This window comes from Nelumbo lutea, chromosome 7, assembly GCF_056320005.1.
Source record: "Nelumbo lutea isolate HS-2025 chromosome 7, American lotus-T2T, whole genome shotgun sequence".
NCBI classification, from domain to species: domain Eukaryota; kingdom Viridiplantae; phylum Streptophyta; class Magnoliopsida; order Proteales; family Nelumbonaceae; genus Nelumbo; species Nelumbo lutea.
The window spans coordinates 3,816,229-3,837,757 of record NC_142690.1 but is presented as its reverse complement, the minus strand read 5'-3'; the positions used below and the strand labels follow the sequence as shown (position 1 = coordinate 3,837,757).

The 21,529-nt window shown below is 38.1% G+C and overlaps 1 protein-coding gene across 3 annotated transcripts; it reads right to left on the bottom strand.

Annotated features, from left to right (window-relative positions):
• Positions 1-1,221: 1,221 nt before the first annotated feature.
• Positions 1,222-20,947, bottom strand: LOC148844704 (alkaline ceramidase-like). 3 transcript variants are annotated; one of them, XM_088953836.1, is made up of 5 exons: positions 20,623-20,921; positions 19,471-19,537; positions 15,402-15,503; positions 8,918-9,263; positions 1,222-2,257 (listed from the first exon to the last, which is right to left on the bottom strand). In XM_088953836.1, the coding sequence occupies exons 4-5, from the start codon at positions 9,169-9,171 to the stop codon at positions 1,744-1,746; spliced, it is 768 nt and encodes a 255-aa protein (XP_088809962.1). In that variant the 5' UTR covers positions 9,172-9,263; positions 15,402-15,503; positions 19,471-19,537; positions 20,623-20,921; the 3' UTR covers positions 1,222-1,743. The 3 variants fall into 3 exon arrangements, with proteins under 3 accessions (XP_088809962.1, XP_088809963.1, XP_088809961.1); XM_088953837.1 differs by having other exon boundaries at positions 15,402-15,498; XM_088953835.1 differs by lacking the exon at positions 15,402-15,503 and having other exon boundaries at positions 20,623-20,947.
• Positions 20,948-21,529: the final 582 nt, after the last annotated feature.

Here is a 21,529-nt window from a genome sequence, read left to right as displayed (position 1 = left end):
AAGGGGCACAAGTTTTTTCGTAAGGATTTGGTGCCTTTGATCACATTGATTAAGGTTATGTTTGGCTTGAAGGAAAAAGTAAGGAAAGGAAAAGAAGGGAAACCTTTACAAATGTTGCATAGATTTCCTTGCATTTTTCTTCCTTTCCCTACTCTTCAAACTAAACATAGGTAAGAGTCCCTTTGAACTATGCTCACACTGTTGGCACAGTCCCTTGCAGCCTTGCATAATTACATTGGAAATATCTCTCCATATAAACAAAAAATATAGAAGTACAAAAATATTTCCTATATGCATGACTGTAAGAGATTGAAAATGATATAGACACATCTTGTGAGGACTGAATCACATCTCCTATATACAAACGTAAAGATCATGCAGTACTTGCACTGACCTCACAGCATGTCTTGACTGTACATCGAAAACATCTCCTGTATTTATAATTATTAATGAGAAGACGTTCTCAATACAGGGTAGGATAGGATGTGGCTGTGGGGGTATCTAAACACATAGGTTCATGGTCATATGGGCCATGACACCAACATCCATAGCCACGGTTTAAATCTGCTTCCCACATGACACCACAAGCATATATTGAAATCTCCCTTTAAATGACAAAACACAAGTACAAAATATGTTCCCGATGTACGTTTGCAGTGCTTCATGGATAATTGGGGTAGCGTTCATGTGGGTAGCAGATTCAAGATCATAACAGAAATGTGCCAAGCCATGTTCAGTTGAGATTGACTTCTATTAGGGCAAATGTGTGCCCAAACATTCTAACAAATTTAATTTTTGCACTTTGCATTGAAAATATCTGCCTGTAAAATAAAACACACAAGTAAAAGCTGCTCGATTGGACTTTGCCCTGACTGAAGCCAAACTTACATCATCCGTCTTGAGATTATTAAACAATGAACTAGAAGCTGGAAACCATATAATATATAACTGAATCGCAAGCCTCATTCGAACAGTCTTTATAGGCTTGCATTGGGACCCATAAAATAAATCATAAAAATACGGAAATGCTCCCAATGCAAGGCTGTAAAAGCTGTTCGAAAGGGGTTCTAACGGAGATTGCACTGAAGCCGAGGCAGGAATACCAACTCTGTCAATTCAAAGCCAAACAAGCATTTGCAATTGCAGGTGGAAATGATGACTGTACAGGAATCGAATTTACAGACGAAATAAACCAATCACATTAACTCAAGAATCCAGACAAGCAGATAATGGCCCTTCGTATTGCGCAAGTTAGAAACTCTACAGAGAAATCAAATGAGTTCACATGCTTCTTCAATGACCAAAAACAATAAAAATAGAAGCTGAAATCACTTCAATACAAATGAAAGCGTCAAATATTAGACCATAAAACAAATCAAAATTATTGACAGATTGTGCCTGTCAACACTGAATCAAAACGTTAGATCCACACATGTTTTCTACTTTTTTTTTCTGAAAATTTAGAAGAAAACAAATGAAAATGTCCAAAATAAACCTAACAAGATCCACCTGATCTCATCTCCATCAACCAGAGTATAAATATTGTACATCGCCAAGCACCGGTAGCACTATCAACCACATCAATATTTCACCACCATTTACACCTATCCTGGAAAAGGGAAAAAAAAAGTAATTGCTTCTTGATGCCACCTGCTGAAAACCATACAAGTACCTCCCTATAAGAGGAGCTATTTCTCCATCACCTTTCTATGCTACCACCTCTTGTTTAGTTGTTTCACACTTTCACTGAGTTTTTGGTTTCTGAATTTTCACGTAAGGGAAGAATCCCATGAAGTGGACGACCCTTGGGGCCCATCCCCGTTGCTGGGCACGGCAGAACATCAAGAACGTGTTTGCAAAGTAGGAGTTAAAACCCATGAGGACATGCCACAGTGCATGACCCTGTGGGTTAACATGCCAGTGAGAAATCTTTTTGCAGAGAAAACGATCAGACAGCCAACACAGACTCCCCAGGAATAAGGTTCCCACATAAAGCTTCGCAAGCCGCTTGGCGGACAAATCTTCAGTATGGATGTAGTACTTGTACATCCGGGGGATGCAGAGCAGACAGAGCATCCCATAATGCAGCTTGAAGCCAATGCCAAAACGCACATGTGAATGGGCAATGGCAAAGACAGCACCATAAAGGAATAAAAAGGTTGGCATCGTGCTCCTGTAGTGCCAATCTGGCGAGTAGAGGATATAGATGTAGAGGAGCATTTCCCACACCATTGGAGTTTCATCACTTTGCTGTTGGCTGGTAATAGATTCCAAATGTCATCATTTTCAAATGAATATCTCAATGGTAATATAACAATTGAATAGAATGCAAAAAAAAAAAAAAAAATCAGTCAAATGATCATTTCTTAACCTAGCAGATTTTACTGAAAGATCACATTTTTCCCAAAATAAGTCTTACAAAAGGGGTGTAAGAAGGATCATGATCTATCCTCATGTCTATGAAGGTTTCCACAACAAAAGAATGGAATATGATGGAAGAAGTTTGTAAAGTGCTCTATCATGTATGCAGCCTGTCCACAAATCATGTTGAACTGCAAACTAAATTTTTTTCCCAACTAGATGTGTTCACGGGCCAGACTTCAGGCTTGACTTTACACTATTTCGAGCTCGGGATTTGAGCTGGGCCCATTCAAATTTTGGCAAGAGCACTGGAGCCCAGCCCATGAATAGGTCTATCCCGAACCACCAATTCCTCTCTCTTTTTATTTCTGCCATTGTCCCTAGGCTTAGAACCTACATTATATGGAACAATTCTTTCTATTGAAATCTGGTCTGTTGTAAAACAAGTCTGACACATTCACTTCTGAAATACATATAAATGTCTTGTAATTTTTATGTCCTGCAACCCACTATATCTACTCTTTTAAATTTGGTTTTTACAAAATGCACTCTGATACATGCATGCGTATATGCATGGATGGGTCCAAATTTCTAGACATTCTTGACTTGTCATGTCTGACACCTCATTTCTACATCAACATGATATTCATGATGTATGCCTTCTCAGATAATAAAAATCAAAATCATATATTTTGGCTTGCTTAGACGAAACTGATCAAGCTCAAAATATCGAATAGCTTTCACCACCCCTAACATTAAAATTTATTTATGCAGATAAGATTACTGTTGCCCCAGTGAGATTAACTTCATGGTTTAAGCTGTAGAGTTAAATGAATTAAAAGAAAAAATTTGAAGATCTTTATGCTTTGGAATAATTAAAAAGGGAGCTAATTAGGGCTTCTAGGTAACAAAAGAATGATAAGAGAAGAAAGTTGTGAACAGTAAAGATGATGTGAATATTAAAAGAAAAACAGCAAAAGGAAGAACAGAGCCACACAAGAGAGAGAGAGAGAGAGATGAGAGAAGAGGGAGAAGAACAATTCCGTCCATTGTAACTCCCTTCAGCCCTACCAATATGTTTTATTAATTGTGAATACTAGCTGTAAATGGAATTGCATGAATGCTCCCAAAGGACAGCTGAGTCGGTAAACAAAAAATAAATAAAAGATGGCCCATATACTTAAAGGCCCAATATAAGAAAGAGACAACTTAGAAATAAAACAATAAAAAGGAGCAAGTTAAGGCCCATCCAACCAAATCTTTCTACAATAAGGATTTAAGCTGTGGATGGTAACAATTTCTTTTTATAGATAAGCTACTAAGCTCAAATGGTTAGTCATCAGTCATCACAGGTTAGGACTTAGGATTAAGGCAGGATTGAACCCCAAGTCTCATGTTTGACACCTTAAGACCTTGCCAACTAAAGCCAGCTAGCACCTGATGTAACTAGGATTAGGGGTAGCTATTAGTTTTCAGGGATTGTACATTCCTTTCTTCTCATTGGTGCAAACTGTGCAGTTAACAAATAGAAGTGGATTGATTATTGTGTAGAAAAAAACAAAAAGAAATGATTACTGGTCGGCTGCAGTAACTTATTTTGGTCAACCTCCACAGATATTCAATCCTTAAGGATAGCCATTGGCATGTTCTATCCAATAAAGATTGTAAGCTTGTAGGAAAAAACTGGAATTTCAGTAACTCTAGCAAAAAGAACCCATGGAAGCATACTTATACTAATCAATATTCAATAACTGAATTCATTAAGAAAAAAGGAAACTTGCTTTGGAATGAAAGTAATAGTACAAAACTAAGAGTCTAAGACGTTATAAATAGAATAACAATAACTTAAAACTGAATTGAACACAAAACTCGGGTTCTTGCATCTAACAACTTCTTTATAATCAGTAAAAGGTTATCTTCTTACTTATTAAAGATAAATTTATCTTATCCTTAAAGATAGACAGACATATTATAAAGTATTACTTACGACAAGCATTAATGATATTGCATCGTGATAAAACAAAAGATCTTAAAAGAGAAAATGCAAGTATGAAAGGGTTCAGAATCTTCCCCAATCTCTTTTGGGATCAACCCACCTCTTAGCTTCTTAGGTGTAAATAATTCAACTCAACTCAACTGAATAAAAGCCTTGTCCAACTATATGGGGTTGGCTACATTACTCCTGTAATGCCCTTCCACTCTGTTCAGTGCCATATCCATTGTTAAATCATCATCATCCAAGCCTTACCCATTGTTAAATCTTGGATGTAAATAATTAAATGACAAAAAAAAAATCAAATTACCACTGGGTCTTGAAAATGGGGAATTTGAAAGATCCTATGAATAAGGCCACTATATTTATTTCCCAAAGTGCACCCTACTATTGCATGTGCTTAAGACATGCAGTTGTGTTAGCGGGTTCCACTACAGCTGCATTAGGCCCAGACCAAAAAAATACCCCCATCTTAATCAAAATTCGTATATACCCTCTACAATTTGTGGTTGTACTGTTTCAATCTATATATGAGGTGTCAGGATTTCGTATTCAAATAAGGCTGGCTAGTCCAATCTTCTTCAAGCACAACCCAGCACATGAAAATTCAGGAAGGCTAGTTGGCCAAGAAATTCATAAGAGGCCAACACAATATGAGCCACCAAGATTAAGGGAACCTAAGAGCTTCTAGGAATGGTTAGTGGTCACTGGTCAGGGATGACAGGTATATTACTCAGTTTTTCAGAACCACTTGGTGTCTATGATACCTGGATACCATAAATAGGTGTCATATGGTTTGGACACTTAATTGTTTCTGTAAATTTTGAATCCAACTCCTTGTCTAGTTGTGTCCTTGACGTGGCTTGCTTTGTTGCAAGGCTCAAAATTTGTTTCATCAACAGATTGGATAATTTACAAGTAGAAGGAGATTGCCAAGCGGTCAGTAATTGGCTTGAATCAGAGGAAGTGATCACTAATTTATTCCTTCATCATTAATGTTATTAGGTGCACAAAATGAAGAACCGAGAGAATTAATTCATATTAGGGTTGTTCAGTGGCTGAAATCTTCAGAGCTGTTTACAGATTTCACAGTGGTTGATTTGTTGAGGAAGTGGGGTGAGATTGCTAACTGCACCCAGACCAAAGCAATCGTGTGTGTGTCCTGGACTCCCCCACCGGCTGGCTTCTTAAAACTGAACTTTGATGGGAGTAGTCGGGGGAATCCTGGACAATCGGGGATTGGTGGTGTGTTTAGGGATGAGAATGGGCTTGTCTCAGCCATGTTCTCCGGCCCAATTGGAGTGGGTGACTCTCTCAGGGCTGAAATCTTTGCAGTTATGGAAGGAGTTCAAAAAGCCAAGGAAATGAATATAAGAAAACTCATCATTGAAGGGGATTCAGAGGTGGTGGTAGGGTGGCTGAATAAAGAAAACAGCAGTTTATGGATGTACAGTAACGAGAGGAGGAAGTTTAGGTGGCTGGTTCAAGAGATGGAAGTTAAGGTTAGCTGGGTGAATAGATCAGCTAACTCCTTTGCAGATGGATTAGATAAGCAAGAAGTCGAGAGGGAGTCAATGTTTTGGGCACAAGTGTAATTTTTCCTTTTTGTTCTTGGGAGTGTTAAATTCCTTTTGGAAAATAAGAAAGTTTATCTTCCTCTCTGTAATTACTTTTGTGATCAAGTAATGAAATGTTGTTATTGATCAAAAAAATGTTATTAGGTGCACAAGTGGAGGCATAAATCCAAATCTTCTGAGATCAAAGTGGCAGAACTACAGAAACAGACGTGAGCTCCATGCTGAGATCAAAAGATTTAAAGACTGAACAGAAGATAGAGCCACAGCCATCTAAAAGAGTTATGATCATTGCCTCTGTTGTTACAAATGGAAAGAAAGGAGAAATGGGTGTTGATATGTCGAGTGAAGGATAATCATAAGAATGACTGCAATATCAATAGGCAGAATAAGGAATTAGGTGAAATCAAATGACGATGGCAACTCAAATGATGACTGTGAAAGGATGACATTCTTTAACTTTGGACTTTGAAATGTGATTCAAAAAGTGGGTCTGTTATTCAGAAGCAATCTCCAATCTGCTGACAAGCTTATGACTAAACTTAAAACTTCCACACTTGCAACTAGATCCTATTGCTATAATTACAATCTGGGGTAGGAAGGGGGAGACCAACTTGTGCAGTAATATCTAATAGGATGATTATTTGGCAACATAAAACTATGAAATTCCATCGTTGATCTAAAATCTAGAAACTCCTCTCTGATTCTGATTGAAACATCAATCCAAATAGTCATAAGATCCAAGGTTCAAAGTATCGATATGCCCGATATGCCAGTATGGGCGTATCGGGCGAATTGATACTATTTTTTTTTTACTTTTTTTTCTGAAACCAGTTCAGGGGGGGCGGTTTAGGGCTCCTCTACCCCCTGAACCAGTCAGACCCCCGATACACCCACTATAGGGGCGTATTGGTGGGGTCCCAGAACGATATGTATGACCAATACGGGCCGATACGTGTCGATACTTTGAACCTTGATAAGATCCATAATAGTGACTCAGGTAACTCTCCTTTAGTGGAGAAGACTATAACATATTAGCATTTCACTCCTCCCATACAGAGCACAAAAGAGCCACTCTCACCTTCAAATGAACAAATCCCCTTATGGCTGTGGGAGAGAAAAGGGAAGATCTAAAAGAAGCTAGGAATGTTATTGAGCAGTTGCTTCCAAGCACCAAAAAGGGAGAAGTGGCTTCATATCTCAGGTGATTAGATAGCCTTCCTTCCAATATTGAAGCATCTCTTCTCTATTTATTTTCATGTGGTAAGCCTCTTAGAAAAAAGCTTAAATTTTTTAATAGGACCAAGCCAAGTTGATTTGACAGGAAAACAGGTGAAGTTGGAAGGCAACTCTAAATTAGTCAGTCCTTAGATGAGATGCAACAATTCAGGCGATTGGGTTTATAGACAAACTATAAGGGAGATTTGCACTCTAGTTAAGGAGCTAGGAGCCACTTTTAGATAGATCATAAGTAACTGCAAATGGAATGGCTGAATAACTAGCTCAGCATGGGGTGTGTAGGGAGCAGTTGTTTTGGGCAAAATAGTAATATGGATTTAAACGTAAATTAACGGGTGGCTGAAATGTTGTCCAGCACTGAATTGTAATTTACCATAATCCAAATTAGTAAATTTTCTTGTTGTGTACCCAAAAAAAGTTGATTTGACAGGAAATATTGAAGACAAGAGAATTTGAGCTCATAGTAACTCTAAAGAAAGATGAATAAGAAGAAGCACCGCAGAATTCAATACAAGATTCCCCGTCATTCTTGCACATGCAGCTCCATCTTTTACACTTGTCCATCACTTAATTCTAATACAAAACTCCTCATAATCCTTGTCAGTTGCCTAGGCCACCAACTAGGCAAGCAGTATAAATATAAACATCTTAGTGGGGGCAAATAACTAATTATGAAACTTTTATATAAAATAATGAATTGAATTTGTGTAACACATTTTCCACCAAGAGGAACTTGTAGTGCTAAATACTAGGTCAATTAATTCTTGTGTTCATGTGTATGTTATTCAAAACCCTTGTCATTATTTCTAAAAAAACAAGTGTAAGTTGTCATTTCATCATTTACAAATTTAATCCAAGGTCTAATAGTTCACGATTAACATAAATTTCCATACTACTTATGCATTAGCCTATCAAGGTTCAAAATTTCGATACGTATCGGGTCGTATTGGCCAATACACCCCTACAGGGGGTGTTTCGGGGCCTGACCTGGTTCAAGGGGTAGGCAGGCCTCAAACCGACCCCTCTAAACCAGTTTGAAAAAATAAAAATAAAAAAAACAACTAAAAAAATAAAAGAGAGCCAGGATACAGGCAGATACACCCAAACTGGCGTATTGGCCGGTATCGATATTTTGAATCTTGATGCCTATAAATTATAAAATATGCTTGCAATTGGTTTTTTTTTACCTAGGTTATGCCAAGCTGTCACCTGGCCATCTTAGCTACACTTCCCTACATCTTTATAAAGTAAAGATTGAAAGTATTGTGTAAATCTCAGAACAGGACAGCATTTAAACATATTTTTGCTAATAAAAATACCTTAAATAATGATTAAAGAGAGACATTTTCATTCAGTATACGAGCAACAAAGAGATAGAAAAGGAGAAAGCATGTAGTTGATACAACTTTGATTCAAGAAACATAAATTTATTGCCCAAAATTTACCCATTATAACTTGACTAGAGGAACAAAATATTGCAGCCAGGCCAGATTCTCCTTTTTCTTATATTTCCTTTCTCACTCTAATGGAGCAGCTTATGAGCAAGGAAACCCAAATAAATTAACAAGGAACAAAAGGATGTCCAAAGAGAAGATGGCATTTACATTCAAATCAATAGATCTATATATGGAAAAAAACTGATCTAGATGTACAATATAGTAACCATTCTATCTGAAACAAGTTAACAAAAAAGACAAGGAAAATGAAAAAGAAATTCCAAGAAGGGATAACACAGCAGAAATAAGCTTACACATGTTGTAGTGTTGCATGGTATAACATGCTCCCAATGGCAAGTGTCATATTAGATATATGAAGCACACTAAATCTCTTCTCAAACCGTTGTCCCAAGGCATTTATAAGCCCAATGAATGCCAAAAGAACTGATGGGATATTTGATATAGTGTTATAGAATTCTGCAATATAGGATGAATAGACATAATTCTTCTCACACCACTCTGTGGTGGATGTCACAGGACCCCAGAAGCTTGATACTGTATCTGCCATTTTCCAATATATATGCTAAAAATATGGATATGATCAACAAAAGACCTTGTGCTACAATATCTCTGAAGTCACAAGGACTGCAAATAATATGCCTGCAAAACATACATAAAAGATAAGGTTTTAGTAGCTTAACAAATAAGCACCTATTAGAATACACAAATCAGGGGTATTTTGGTCATTTGGGTTTATCTATTTGAGAGTGAAAGGTCTATTTTATTTAAGTTTATGTGTCCCATCACTTATGAGGGACAATATGGTCTTTCTTGTAACTATGTTATTGGAGATAAATACAAGTGGGTCGGCTAGAGGTGGACTGATTTTTCTAATCTTGTCGAACCCTTCTTCTTCTCTTCTTCTTCTTCTCTTCTTCTTCTCTTCTTCTTTCTCCTCTTCTTCTCCTCTACTTTAACCTAGAATCAAATAGGGATTTCACATGGTATCAGAGCAATAAAACCTTGTTCTCTTTTCCCTTTTTTTCTTTCCTCATAGTTTGTCTTCTTCCTGGGTCCGCCGCCAACTATTTCAGCTCTCTTCGATTTTCTTCAAGCCTGAGTGGAAGCTCGACAAGAGGCCAAAAAAAGGAGTGGTCGTTTTGTGGTTTTGGAGGTGAGCGTGCCTCCAGTTACTGTGGTGGTGGTCGTTGAGGTTGTGTACTAGATGCCCTCTATTCTGTGATACAGAGAGGGCTGTTTGTGGACAGGTATGAGCAGTTCTGTTTTTTGCCCAAATAGTGGACTGTAAATGTTGTGTTTTGGTTCAAAATATTTTTTTGTGGAGGTTTGAAGTGATTAGTATGCATATCAGCCTTGTTCTTCTCTGTTTTTACCTCATATGTGTGCTGAAAGTAGAGTTTTTCGACTGCTGAAGTTCACGACAGCAGTGGTGTGGTGGCGGTTGTACTGTGTTGAATGGTGTGTGGGTGATTCTGAATAGTTGAAAGTGAAACCTTGTGTCGTGTGGTGGTGTTTATACTGATTTCTGTGTTTGGTTTAATGGCTGAGTGACTTCAGCCCTTGTATTTGGTGTGTGAATGATTTTGTAGTGTGCAGTACAGGTGTTTGATTTAATGACTGAGTGATTTCAGTTTTTGTATTTGATGTGCAATGTGTATTTGAAGAAGTTGGTGGTGCGGAGAGAGATAAGTTTTGTGGAAGTGCGTGAAGTTGTGCTGAATATTTGAAGGTGAATTAGTTATGATGGCATCGATTGGAGATGGGAATGACAACAAAAGAGGCGTTATGATTCCTCCAGATTACCTAAATGTTCAAATGACATCTATTAAGTTGAATGCTGAGAATATGTGTCGTGGGCAAAATCTGTGGAAGTGTTTTTAAAGGCCAAGAAAAAAGTAAAACATGTGAGAGAGGAGAAACCCTCCTCTGATTCTCCGGGGTTTAGTGACTGGGAACAGAAAGATGCACAAATAATGACATGGTTGTGGAATAGCATGGAACAAAAAATTAGTGTGAACTTTATGTTCCTAGATACAGCTAAAGAAATCTAAGGTCATGCTAAGAAACTGTACTCCGGACAAGACAATACAACTAGGGTGTATCAGTTGTACCAAGAGTACTTTAATCTGAAGCAAGGCAGTCAAAGTTTGGAGGAATACTATGCAAGTCTGAGGAATATTCGAAATGAGCTTAATATGTATCATCCTCTGACACAGGATGTTTAGATTCAGCAACAATAGCGTGAGCAACTTGATGTGACAAGGTTTCTGATGGGTTTGAAGGCTGAATATGAGCTTGTCTGTGCACAAATACTGGGGGGGGGTCTGCTCTTCCCTCACTTGAATAAGTTTTTGCCCGTCTCAAGAGGACATCTATTGAGTTTATAGAGCATTCTTCTCTCTCAGACAGATCTGGTTTTGTGGTGAATAGAGGGAGAGGCCGTGGAAATAGAGGTGGTGGTGGTGGTCCTGGCCTTCCAGGTAACCATGGTGGTCCCATGTTTAACCGTGTTGGTGGCTGGAGTGAAGGTCATGACTCAAGGGGAGGTCGTGGTAAAGGAAGAAGTAATGCCCCTAGGAAGTGTACACATTGTGGATTAGAGGGGCACACGGTTAATTTGTGCTATAATTTACATGGTCCACCCAACACTTGGGCTAACCACTGTGTCTAAGGGTAGTGGTACAAGTACTGAAAGTCAGCAAACTGACCCGATTCCCTCCACATCTATTGGTGCTTCTGGGAAGGAGATGGTGAGTGTACCCCGTGCAGTATATGAGCAGTTCATTTAGACATCTCAGCAGAACACAGCTACCCTTGCCCATTTAGGTATGGCTTGCTTGGCTTCCAAGCCTTCACCCTGGATCATTGACTCCGGAGCCTCAGACCATATGTCCAGGACTCCTAATGTATTTTCTTCTCTTTCTCGGTCCTCCACATCTCAAACAGTTACTCTTGCTAATGGTTCTACATCTCCCATCTGTGGTGTTGGTGATGTTGATCTCTCCTCCTTGTCTTTATCATCTGTTTTATATGTCCCAAGTTCCCCTTTAATCTTATGTCTGTTAGTAGGTTAACCAAGTCACTTAATTGTTCTATAACCTTTTATCCATCTTCTTGTGTGTTTCAGGATCTAGAGACGGGGATGAAGCTTGGTGGAGGGCATGAGACAGGTGGATTGTATTACCTTGATGGTGGTGGCCCTCCAGTAGCTTTTCAGTCCTCTTATTCCTCTTCAATGGCACTGCAGACTTGGTCATCCTTCTCTCAAGGCTCTGAAGTTGATGGTTCCTTCCTTGAGTCATTTTTCATCTTTGGATTATGAGTCATATCAACTTGGGAAACATCATAGAGTCTCTTTTAGTCCAAGAGTTGATAGTCGTGTCTCAATTCCTTTTTCTTTAGTTCATTATGATGTTTGGGGTCTAATCAAAGTGATGTCATACAATGGCTATAAGTATTTTGTAATTTTTGTTGATGACTTTCAAGGATGACATGGATTTATCTTATGAAAGATCGCAGTGAAGTGTTTTTTATTTTTCAAAAATTTTATGTTAAAATACGTATCCAATTTGGTGTTCATATTAAAATTCTTCGCTCCGATAATGCCAAAGAGTACACCTCAATACCATTTCAGCAATACTTAGAGCACCATGGTATAATTCATCAAACTTCTTGTGCCTACACCCCACAACAGAACGGTGTAGCTGATCGGAAAAATCGACATCTCCTTGAAATTGCTCGGTCTTTGATGCTTAATATGAATGTCCCAATGCATTTTTTGAGTGATGTTGTCCTCGCATCTTGTTTTATTATCAATCGAATGCCCATGTCCATCTTTGGAAGTCAATCCCCCTTCTCGGTGTTGTTTCCCACCTTGTCTCCATTTCCTCTCACCCCAAGAGTCTTTGGATGTGTTTGTTTGTTCAAAACTTGGGGGGCCTGGTTTAGACAAGTTAGATGCACGAGCTACTAAATGTATCTTCCTTGGCTACTCAAGGACTCAAAAAGGGTATAAGTGCTATAACCCTAACTTCCATAAGTCATTTGTGTGTTCCGATGTCACCTTCTTTGAATCAGTTCCTTTTTTCTCGGATACTGTGGTTTCTTCTCCTTCTTCCGTAGTTCCTCTTCCTGTCCCTGTTGCGGATCCCCTTCCTGTGGTTCCCATTCTAGTTGCGGATTCACCTCCCATGCCAGTTACTACTGAGAGGCCACCAATCAAACACGTGTCTACTCACAGAGAGCACCGGCCCCTCCTCCAATTCAGCCCTCGTCGCCAGATCCTGCCATTGCTTCTTCTCCCTTAGACCTTGATCTTCTTATTGCCCTGCGGAAAGGTAAACGCACTTGTACTTCTCATCCTATTTCACACTATGTTTCAGTTGCTCACCTTTCTGCTTCTCATCGCAACTTTATATCATCGCTTTCATCTGTTTCCATTCCCAAGACTGTCCAGGAAGCCCTTACCTCCCTAGGGTGGCGGCAAGCCATGGAAGAGGAACTCTCTGCTCTACAGCACAATCACACGTGGGAACTTACTGCCCTTCCTCCTGGTAAGCATGTTGTTGGGTGTAAGTGGGTCTACACAGTGAAGTATCTTCCTGATGGCAGTTTGGAGCGATTGAAGGCCAGGTTAGTGGTCAAGAGCTATTCTCAGCTATATGGTGTGGACTATATGGAGACGTTTTCTCTTGTGGCTAAAATTGGTTCAGTTAGGGTGTTGATTTCATTAGCTGCTATGTATGATTGGCCTCTTGTGCAACTGGACATCAAAAATGCTTTCCTACATGGTGATCTCATTGAGGAAGTGTATATTGAGCAACCGCCAGGGTTTGTTGCTCAAGGGGTGGATGGTAAGGTTTATAGACTCAAAAAGGCAATTTATAGACTGAAACAATCTCCATGCGCATGGTTTGGGAGGTTCAGTGAAGTAGTGAAAGAATTTGGGATGAAATAGTGTCAAGTAGGCCATTCTATGTTCAGCCATGACTCAAAAGATGAGAAAATCTTGCTATTGGTGTATGTGGATGATATTGTCATAACTGGGAGTGACAGTAACAGGATTGATAGGTTGAAGAAATTCCTATAGGACCACCTCAATACGAAAGATTTGGGTAAGTTGAAATACTTCCTGGGAATAGAAGTTGCAAGATCAAGGCATGGAATTAACTTATGTCAAAGAAAATATGTTTTTGACCTACTTGAAGAAACAAGACTGTTAGGTGCTAAACCAGTAGAGACTCCTATGGAACTTAATGTCAAGTTGAGTGTTGATGCAGGTGAAGAGTTTAATGATCCTGGAAGATATACAAGGTTGGTGGGAAAGTTGAATTATCTGACTATTACCCGACCAGATATATGATTTGTTGTGAGTATGGTGAGTTAGTTTATGCAACATCCTCGGATTCCTCATTGGGAAGCAGTTCTAAGGATTGTTAGGTACCTGAAGGGTGCTCCAGGTCGTGGTTTGCTATACCGAAGTGGAGGGACTCTTGGAATAGTAGGGTATACAGATGTTGATTGGCCTGGTTCTATATCAAACAGGAGATCAACTACAGGTATTGTACCTTCCTTGGTGGCAATCTTGTAACTTAGAAGAGCAAGAAACAAACAGTGGTGGCAAAGAGTAGTGCAGAAGTTGAGTACAGAGCTATGGCTCATACCACATGTGAACTAGTATGGTTGAAGAACCTGCTACAAGAGATTGAGTTCTCGGTTGACAAACCCATGAGACTATACTGTGATAACCAAGCTGTTGTTCACATCTCTTCCACCCCAGTCTTCCATGAGGGAACCAAACATATTGAGGTTGATTGTCACTTTGTGAGAGAGAAAGTGAAAAGTGGAGAGATAACCACATCTCATGTGAGCTCAGGAAATCAGTGGGCAGATCTCTTTACAAAGGGATTGTCTCGGGGCAGCTTGAGGGGGAGTGTTAGAATACACAAATCAGGGGTATTTTGGTCATTTGGGTTTATCTATTTGAGAGTGAAAGGTCTATTTTATTTAAGTTATGTGTCCCATCACTTATGAGGGACAATATGGTCTTTCTTGTAACTATGTTATTGGAGATAAATACAAGTGGGTCGGCTAGAGGTGGACTCATTTTTCTAATCTAGCCGAACCTTTCTTCTTCTCTTCATCTTCTTTCTCCTCTTCTTCTTCTTCTCTACTTTAACCTAGAATCGAATAGGGATTTCACAGCACCAAAATTGAATAAATAGACCAACCTTTAAGAGTTCAGGCAATACCAGGTTGATAGGGTAGAGGCCATTAAATTTCAAATGAGTAAAACCCATAGATGCTATACAACAACAGAGTCTAAGAAATGCCATTTTTATAACTCTGCATCTTTGTTTAATATAGTGACCAACAACCAAAATCAAACCAAAGCTTTAAGGCATACCAAACTTTAAAAACTTAACCAGAATCAAGAATCAGATGTTGCCATGTTAATATATGATCAACAACCAACACCAACCCAAAGCTTGAAGGCAAACCAACCTTTAAAACCTAGACCAAAATGTAGAATCAAATGTTGCACTTTTTTGAAAATTCCACAGTTTATCAAAGTGAAACACCAAATGTCACTCCCAAACCAAAACCAAAATACCAATCTAGTTTGATAATAAAAGAAAATTTTTATTAAAATAAAAGGAGAATAAAGGAGAGGTGATAAAAGATTACCTAGAGTACAAAATACAAGTTAACACCAACTACTCCCAAACAACTAGAAAAAAGAACTACGAAAAATCAAACTCCATAATCAAGACTCACCAAAGCCACACAAAAAGAAAACAACCCAACTTGCTTCCAAAGAGAAGTACCAACCACCAAAACCCTTGACGAACCAATAATAGGCAAAACTGCATTTCTACACTACAAAACAAAGATTTTTTTTATCAATAACAGAACCAATTCATTAAATTAAAAAAGCAAGGCAGTACAAGGAATAGAAAAGGGAGAGATAAACTCTCTTAACTCTCCCAAAACAGAAAAAAAAATTACAATGTTGCCCAAAAAAACCGATTTCTCCCCATCCCTTGTTTAGCAAAACAGTCTGCAAATGAATTAGCATCTCTTTTCACCCATTGTATAATGACCTCCATGTCTTGTAGCAAGCTTCTATGAACACTTAGAATAGAAAAAAGAACCACACACCACAAACAACTAGGGTATTTGGCACCAATGTGTTTCATAGGCATTCCGTTTCACAAGCACTCCCAATTCATAGGTGTTTCATTTCTCCTTTTTTTTTTTGAAAAATGCAAGCGAAACGAATCGTGGAGGTTCATGCTGACTAGGCATTTAGTGTTTTGACTTATTTTTATAATAAATATTCATAATGACTGTATGACATCTCAAAAGTTGTCAGAGTTTTCAAATTTCAATGTTCCACATCACATTGGTGATTCAAGATCACCAAGGCAATTCAAGAAACATCAATTCGACAGTTCAAGAAATGCCTCTTTTCACAAATCCCAAAGCTCATCATTGCAACAACATTTCAAAGAAAAACAACAGCTCACCAAATGCGTTTATATAGCATTTTTGCTTTTTTTCTTATGTGGCAAACTCATGAGATGCTATGGTGCCAAACACCCACAACATCCATAACCATCTTCAACAAGAAATGCCCTCAACCATCACCTCCCTAACACATTCGTATTCAAATTAAAATTCCTTCTCCCATTCAACAGCAAGCCTGCAAACCTCATTAGCTCCAGCTACATCCCTTTATACACTCCAAATAACAAAATCATCAACATAACTTGTTTCAATCCATAAATGTGTTTTTAGAGTCTGAAATTTTACTTCTTTGATTCTTTATAATTCCAAAGAAACTTTTTCTTGCAAACCCTTACTCCTAAAAAGAACAAGCCTAGCTTCTTGCCAACTTTAACTTTTTCAACCACCATTTTCATATCCCCCTTCCTATTTATTTGAATAACTCCATCAAATGGGATAACACTTTCAGCAACATCTTGCTCCTTCTACCTCACCCCCTTCCCGAACTATCAACAAAATCCTTCTTATATTTTCCAAGATTCTTGGTGGATGAAAAAGGTTTGATTCTTTTATCCTGAATGGTACCTAGGGAATGCAAGCAGATTGGATCAGATTCGAATCAGGGTATATCTGAATCCGATCTGACACTGTTCACGTTGGATCCAATTAGGAATGGCAGCGGGGCAGGGCAGGGACAGGGAGCCTCTCCCCATCCCCATCCCCGCAAGAATCCCCGTCCCCGTCCCGTCCCCGTCCCCGCTAATGGGGGCAAGGTTATCCTCATCCTCGTCCCCACGAGGATCCCCATTCCCTGTGATTTTTTATAATGTTAACCATTTTGTTTTAATTTTTTATTTTATTTAAAAATAAAAAATGATTAAAATTTACAATCCTATTAGAAAAGATTCAAACATATTCAACCATATTTTTAAAAACATTAATATATAGATGTATGTGTACATATATACATATATAGCGTGTGCATACATATATACATATATATTAGTGGGGATCCCACGAGGCAGGGATCGGGGTCCCCGCGGGGCGGGGAGTGCTCTCCACGTCCCCACTAACGGGGATGAAAATTTCCCCATCCCTGTCCCCACAGGGGGTAAATCATCCCCATCCCCACCCCATTCAGGTGGATCCCCATGGGGACCGGGGAAATGGGGAAATTGCCATCCCTAGATCCGGTCCAATCCGAATATCCGATCGGATCTGATAGGCCTCGATTTGAATTTGAATCCTATCGGTAAGTCATCTTGGATCTGATCCAATCCGAGTTGTTTTCTTTAAAAAATAATAAAGTATTAAAAGAAAAATATAATATACCAATTTAGATAAAGAAAAAACAAAAAATACAAGTATTTTTTAATTAATTTGATCATATATATACATTTTTTTAAATAAATAATATAACAAATTTATAAAAATACAATATAAATAATATATTTATAAATAAATAAATAAATAGCACATATATATATGTATTATATATATTTATATTTATAAATATATAACATATATCGGATCGGATAGGGGTGATCCAAATCCGATCCGATTTCTGATCGGATCCTATTATCCAATCCGATTTGAAGATCCGAACAAGGGTGATCCGAATTCGCCCAAATAGGATCAGATCGAATCATGATCCGATCCATTTGCACCCTTAATGGTACCTCCCTAGTTTCTCTAAGGGGAGGGAGCATTCATAATGCTTAACACACCCCCAAGGCTCCAACCTCGGAAAAAGAGATTTCAATAGGTTAGGGGTCACTCAACAATGCTATCAACTGACCTCAAAGTTCTAAAAAAAAAGCACTGATTACTCTTGTATCTCTTAAGGGAAATCAAGCAATTGGCTGGGGACATCATTGTGGCAGTTAATTGGACTCCAAGGTCAGTTAATTGTTTCGCTGGTTTACTAGCTCAACAAGGAGTTAACAGGATACACATGTTTTGGGAGATTATCAATGTAATCTGAATGAAAAAATCATAGTAATTCATGAGGATTAGATGGTACAGCAGCCTAACAAAATGGGTTTCTCAACATTCTTTTATTAATCAGTGAAATTTTCATTGTTTTCAATAAAAATAAATAAACTATTCACCCCACCTCTAAGTGAGTTCATTTTTTATGAAAGTGGTGTTTTACTATGTTCAAGCAGGCACCTCACCATGTGGTTCCTGCCTCAAGCTCTATAAACACATCACTTATATGGAATCATAAATCAGCAAACAACCTAGCAGACAACTGTCCATTATTGTGAACCATTCAATACTTTAACATTGCATGTTCTGAATGAAATGGTTTCATAACTACAACCATTCTTTACCCCTCAAGCCACTATATAAAGTAGAAAATTCAATGCATTTCACTTTCCCAGTTCCATTTCCTGATACTTATCCAACTCCATTCTTATAATCTAATTTTACAAGGTAAATATTAACCACTTCAGTTCAGTCAGCAGCCTCATGATATCAAAATCAGCAGTTTAAAGCACTTAAAGAAACAGGACCGAAGATGCCAGCTTCAATTATAGCAATGTGAAATTGTAAGTGGAACAGGGAGATTCCCTATAATATGCCAATATAGATACTGACACAGCTAACATCCTTCCAATGTTCCATGTATCTTGATTGAACTATTGTAGTGTAAACTGCATGTGTGTAAGGCCGTGGCTGGGTGTCATCTTAACACCCCCGGTTGTATGAATCTTTTTTTCTTTTAATGAAATTTTTTATTCTGATTCTTAAAAAAAAAGAAAAAAAAAGATATGACACAGGCACATATATAGGAATAATTAACTTTCTAACATTTACAGATTTTTGTTGGTGTAATTTGCTAAACCATAGCACTTTACATTTTTTTTATCAGTACATACCATTTTACTTTTTTTTGATAGTTAACAATTAAAATTTTATAAATTTATCAGAAATATATATACATAGTGCATAGCACCCCTTTTTTGGATTTTCATATCTACAAAATTCACACCTTGTTTCTGATTTTCATTGCAAAATTAGCATATACTATTCAGGCTAAAGACATAAATGTGCTGGTAGGATGAGTTCATCTCCAGAAACGTGGGGTGCCCCTAGGGATCTTTGAATGGTCATCCAATAAATTAGTCAAAGACCAACAGTCTTCAATTCTCCATCATCATGGCTTAAGGTTTTGTTTTTGTATTTGGAGTAATCTAATAGATAATACAAATAAATCTCAAAATGTTAAAAATTTAGAAGCAAGCACCCCTTTAAAAACTGCAAGTAAATCTCATGTTCTTTTCAATAGCATACATCAGACACACAAATGAAAAGAAATAATAAGACATACAGTTACAAAGTGAAAGCTTGGCTGGAGAGTACTCAGCAGTTTCCTCAAGCCCAAGCCAGGTTTCCTCCTGTTTATGCAACAAAATAGATAAAAGGTATCAATTAAAACTCTTCCCAGCAACTCTTGAATCTTGAACACCCAAATGAGCCTCTAGTCAGTGCTTAATATATAACCTAGTTTCCAAGACAACAATTATCCATAACCAGCCAAAGTTAAAATAACACTAATTTGACATTAAGAGTGTCGATCAGAATAAAATTTAAAATCTTCAATTTTCATTCATAAATTAATCTCCTCTTAAAACAACTCGAGGAATGCACAATTCTTGGTAAACTTAACAGACGGCATTGGAGCAGTGGCATTCTATGCAAGATCAAGGCGATCATATAATTTATCATCAAAGCAATGGGCTGCAATCAAAATGCCGTGAATGTGCAGACCTTGATTTGGACTTTATATTTTGGTCCAATGTAGATTGCCACAGGACTGATTTCCACTTTACTTGTAAAGCGCTGATATGTAATGCTAAAAAGCTTCTTTGCTTCAGAGTAAACAAAAGTTCGAAACTAATTCTTGGAAAAAAAAAAAAAAGAGGATCCTAAGCACAAAGTCATTTACTTATAGGTTTGAATTTTAAGCAGATGCAATACTACTGGTCATTTTCCAGAGTCGTTAAAATGAATTGACAGGGGAGGAGGACTCAAAATTTGGAAGAAAAAAGGTTCATGTACACAGATAGAATATTAACATCAACCATTCTCGTCCCATCTAGGTGGCAGCAATGTCTAGTTGTTCCACAAGAAACGTGGGTTCCAGTATTAAAATTCACAACGACAGATAGAACATTAACATCTGTAATGTTGTTAAACGAGCGAAAGTGGTTTAAGTAACAAGCATAGAAGTCTTCCTACAACCTCCGAACCTCTCAAGAACTTGATTTCTCCCCACGGAAAAGAGAAAACAAAGAACGGAATCAAAATCAAATGCAGCGCTATTAAAAACTTAAAATAACTACTTCCGGTTTGCCAATTCTATTAAATTCCGAGCTTTATACCAAGTTCCCTAATCCCTGCAACTTCTTCGAAGTGCGAAGAAATGGAAAGAAACGGCATACAGTTCTAGGAGGAACGAATCGACAATAGCCAACCATACCTTGAACCTGCATCAAATCTCTGTTATTCGAAATCCCGATCAAATCCGACAACAAACAGCTTTGAGCTTCCCCATCCGCAGAACCCTCTTACTCTCTGTAAGAAAACGCAAAAGATGAAAAGAAAATCAAGACAAACAGGGTAGTGCCTGGTTCTGTGTGGTGGAAGATCTAATGAAATGAAATCCCGCGACGCGAAAGAGAGAGAGAGAGAGAGAGAGAGAGAGAGGAGTAAGAAACGGCTTTTAGGGTGTATAACGGAGAAAGTGATGATGGGTAAAGCGACTCCGGATCTCCTGCCCACACGCACAACATGAGATGTTCTCTATGTATGCATGTGATATATGTGGGTAGACGTAGGATTATGGGCAGGAGATTCAGACTCGGGTAAAGGAGGTTTTCCACCAAGGCGCAAAGCCCAATGGGTTCTTTCGTGCCTTGGTGTTGGCGTCCTCTCTTTTGTTTGTGGACAGCGGAGGCTGCTCTTCATGTTTTCAAAATTGGGCATAGGAGTAGAACTGGCAAAATGTTGACCCAACCGGAAAAAACAGGGTTAGGGTCTTATATTTAGTAATTCGAACGTAAAAATGACTAGACCCGACCCGACCCAATTCAAAAAAAAACTGGTTGGATTGGATTGGGTTGGGTCATGGGTCAACTCATTGACTCGATTATCAAGTCTAATTGGGATTATTTAGGCATTGTTAAAAGTTTTCATTCTTTAATTTTTTCTATTTAGTCTTTTACTTTTTATTATTTACTCTTTAAATTGTTAAATGTTCAATTTTTTATTTTATATTTGGAATTTTAAGGTTAATTCTTTTAATTTTGATATTTTTCATGTAATTTTTCTTTTTTTTTAATTTTAATTATTTTTTAGGATGACCCAAATTGACCCATGAGTCAACC

What these genes read in the sequence shown, in the direction of transcription:
- LOC148844704 (XM_088953835.1), bottom strand. Translation starts at nt 9,171, where the DNA reads ATGGCAGATACAGTATCAAGCTTCTGGGGTCCTGTGACATCCACCACA. An exon ending in CATGCAACACTACAACATGT is followed by an intron (nt 2,258 to 8,917) that starts GTAAGCTTATTT and finishes ATCTATTACCAG; the next exon opens with CCAACAGCAAAGTGATGAAA.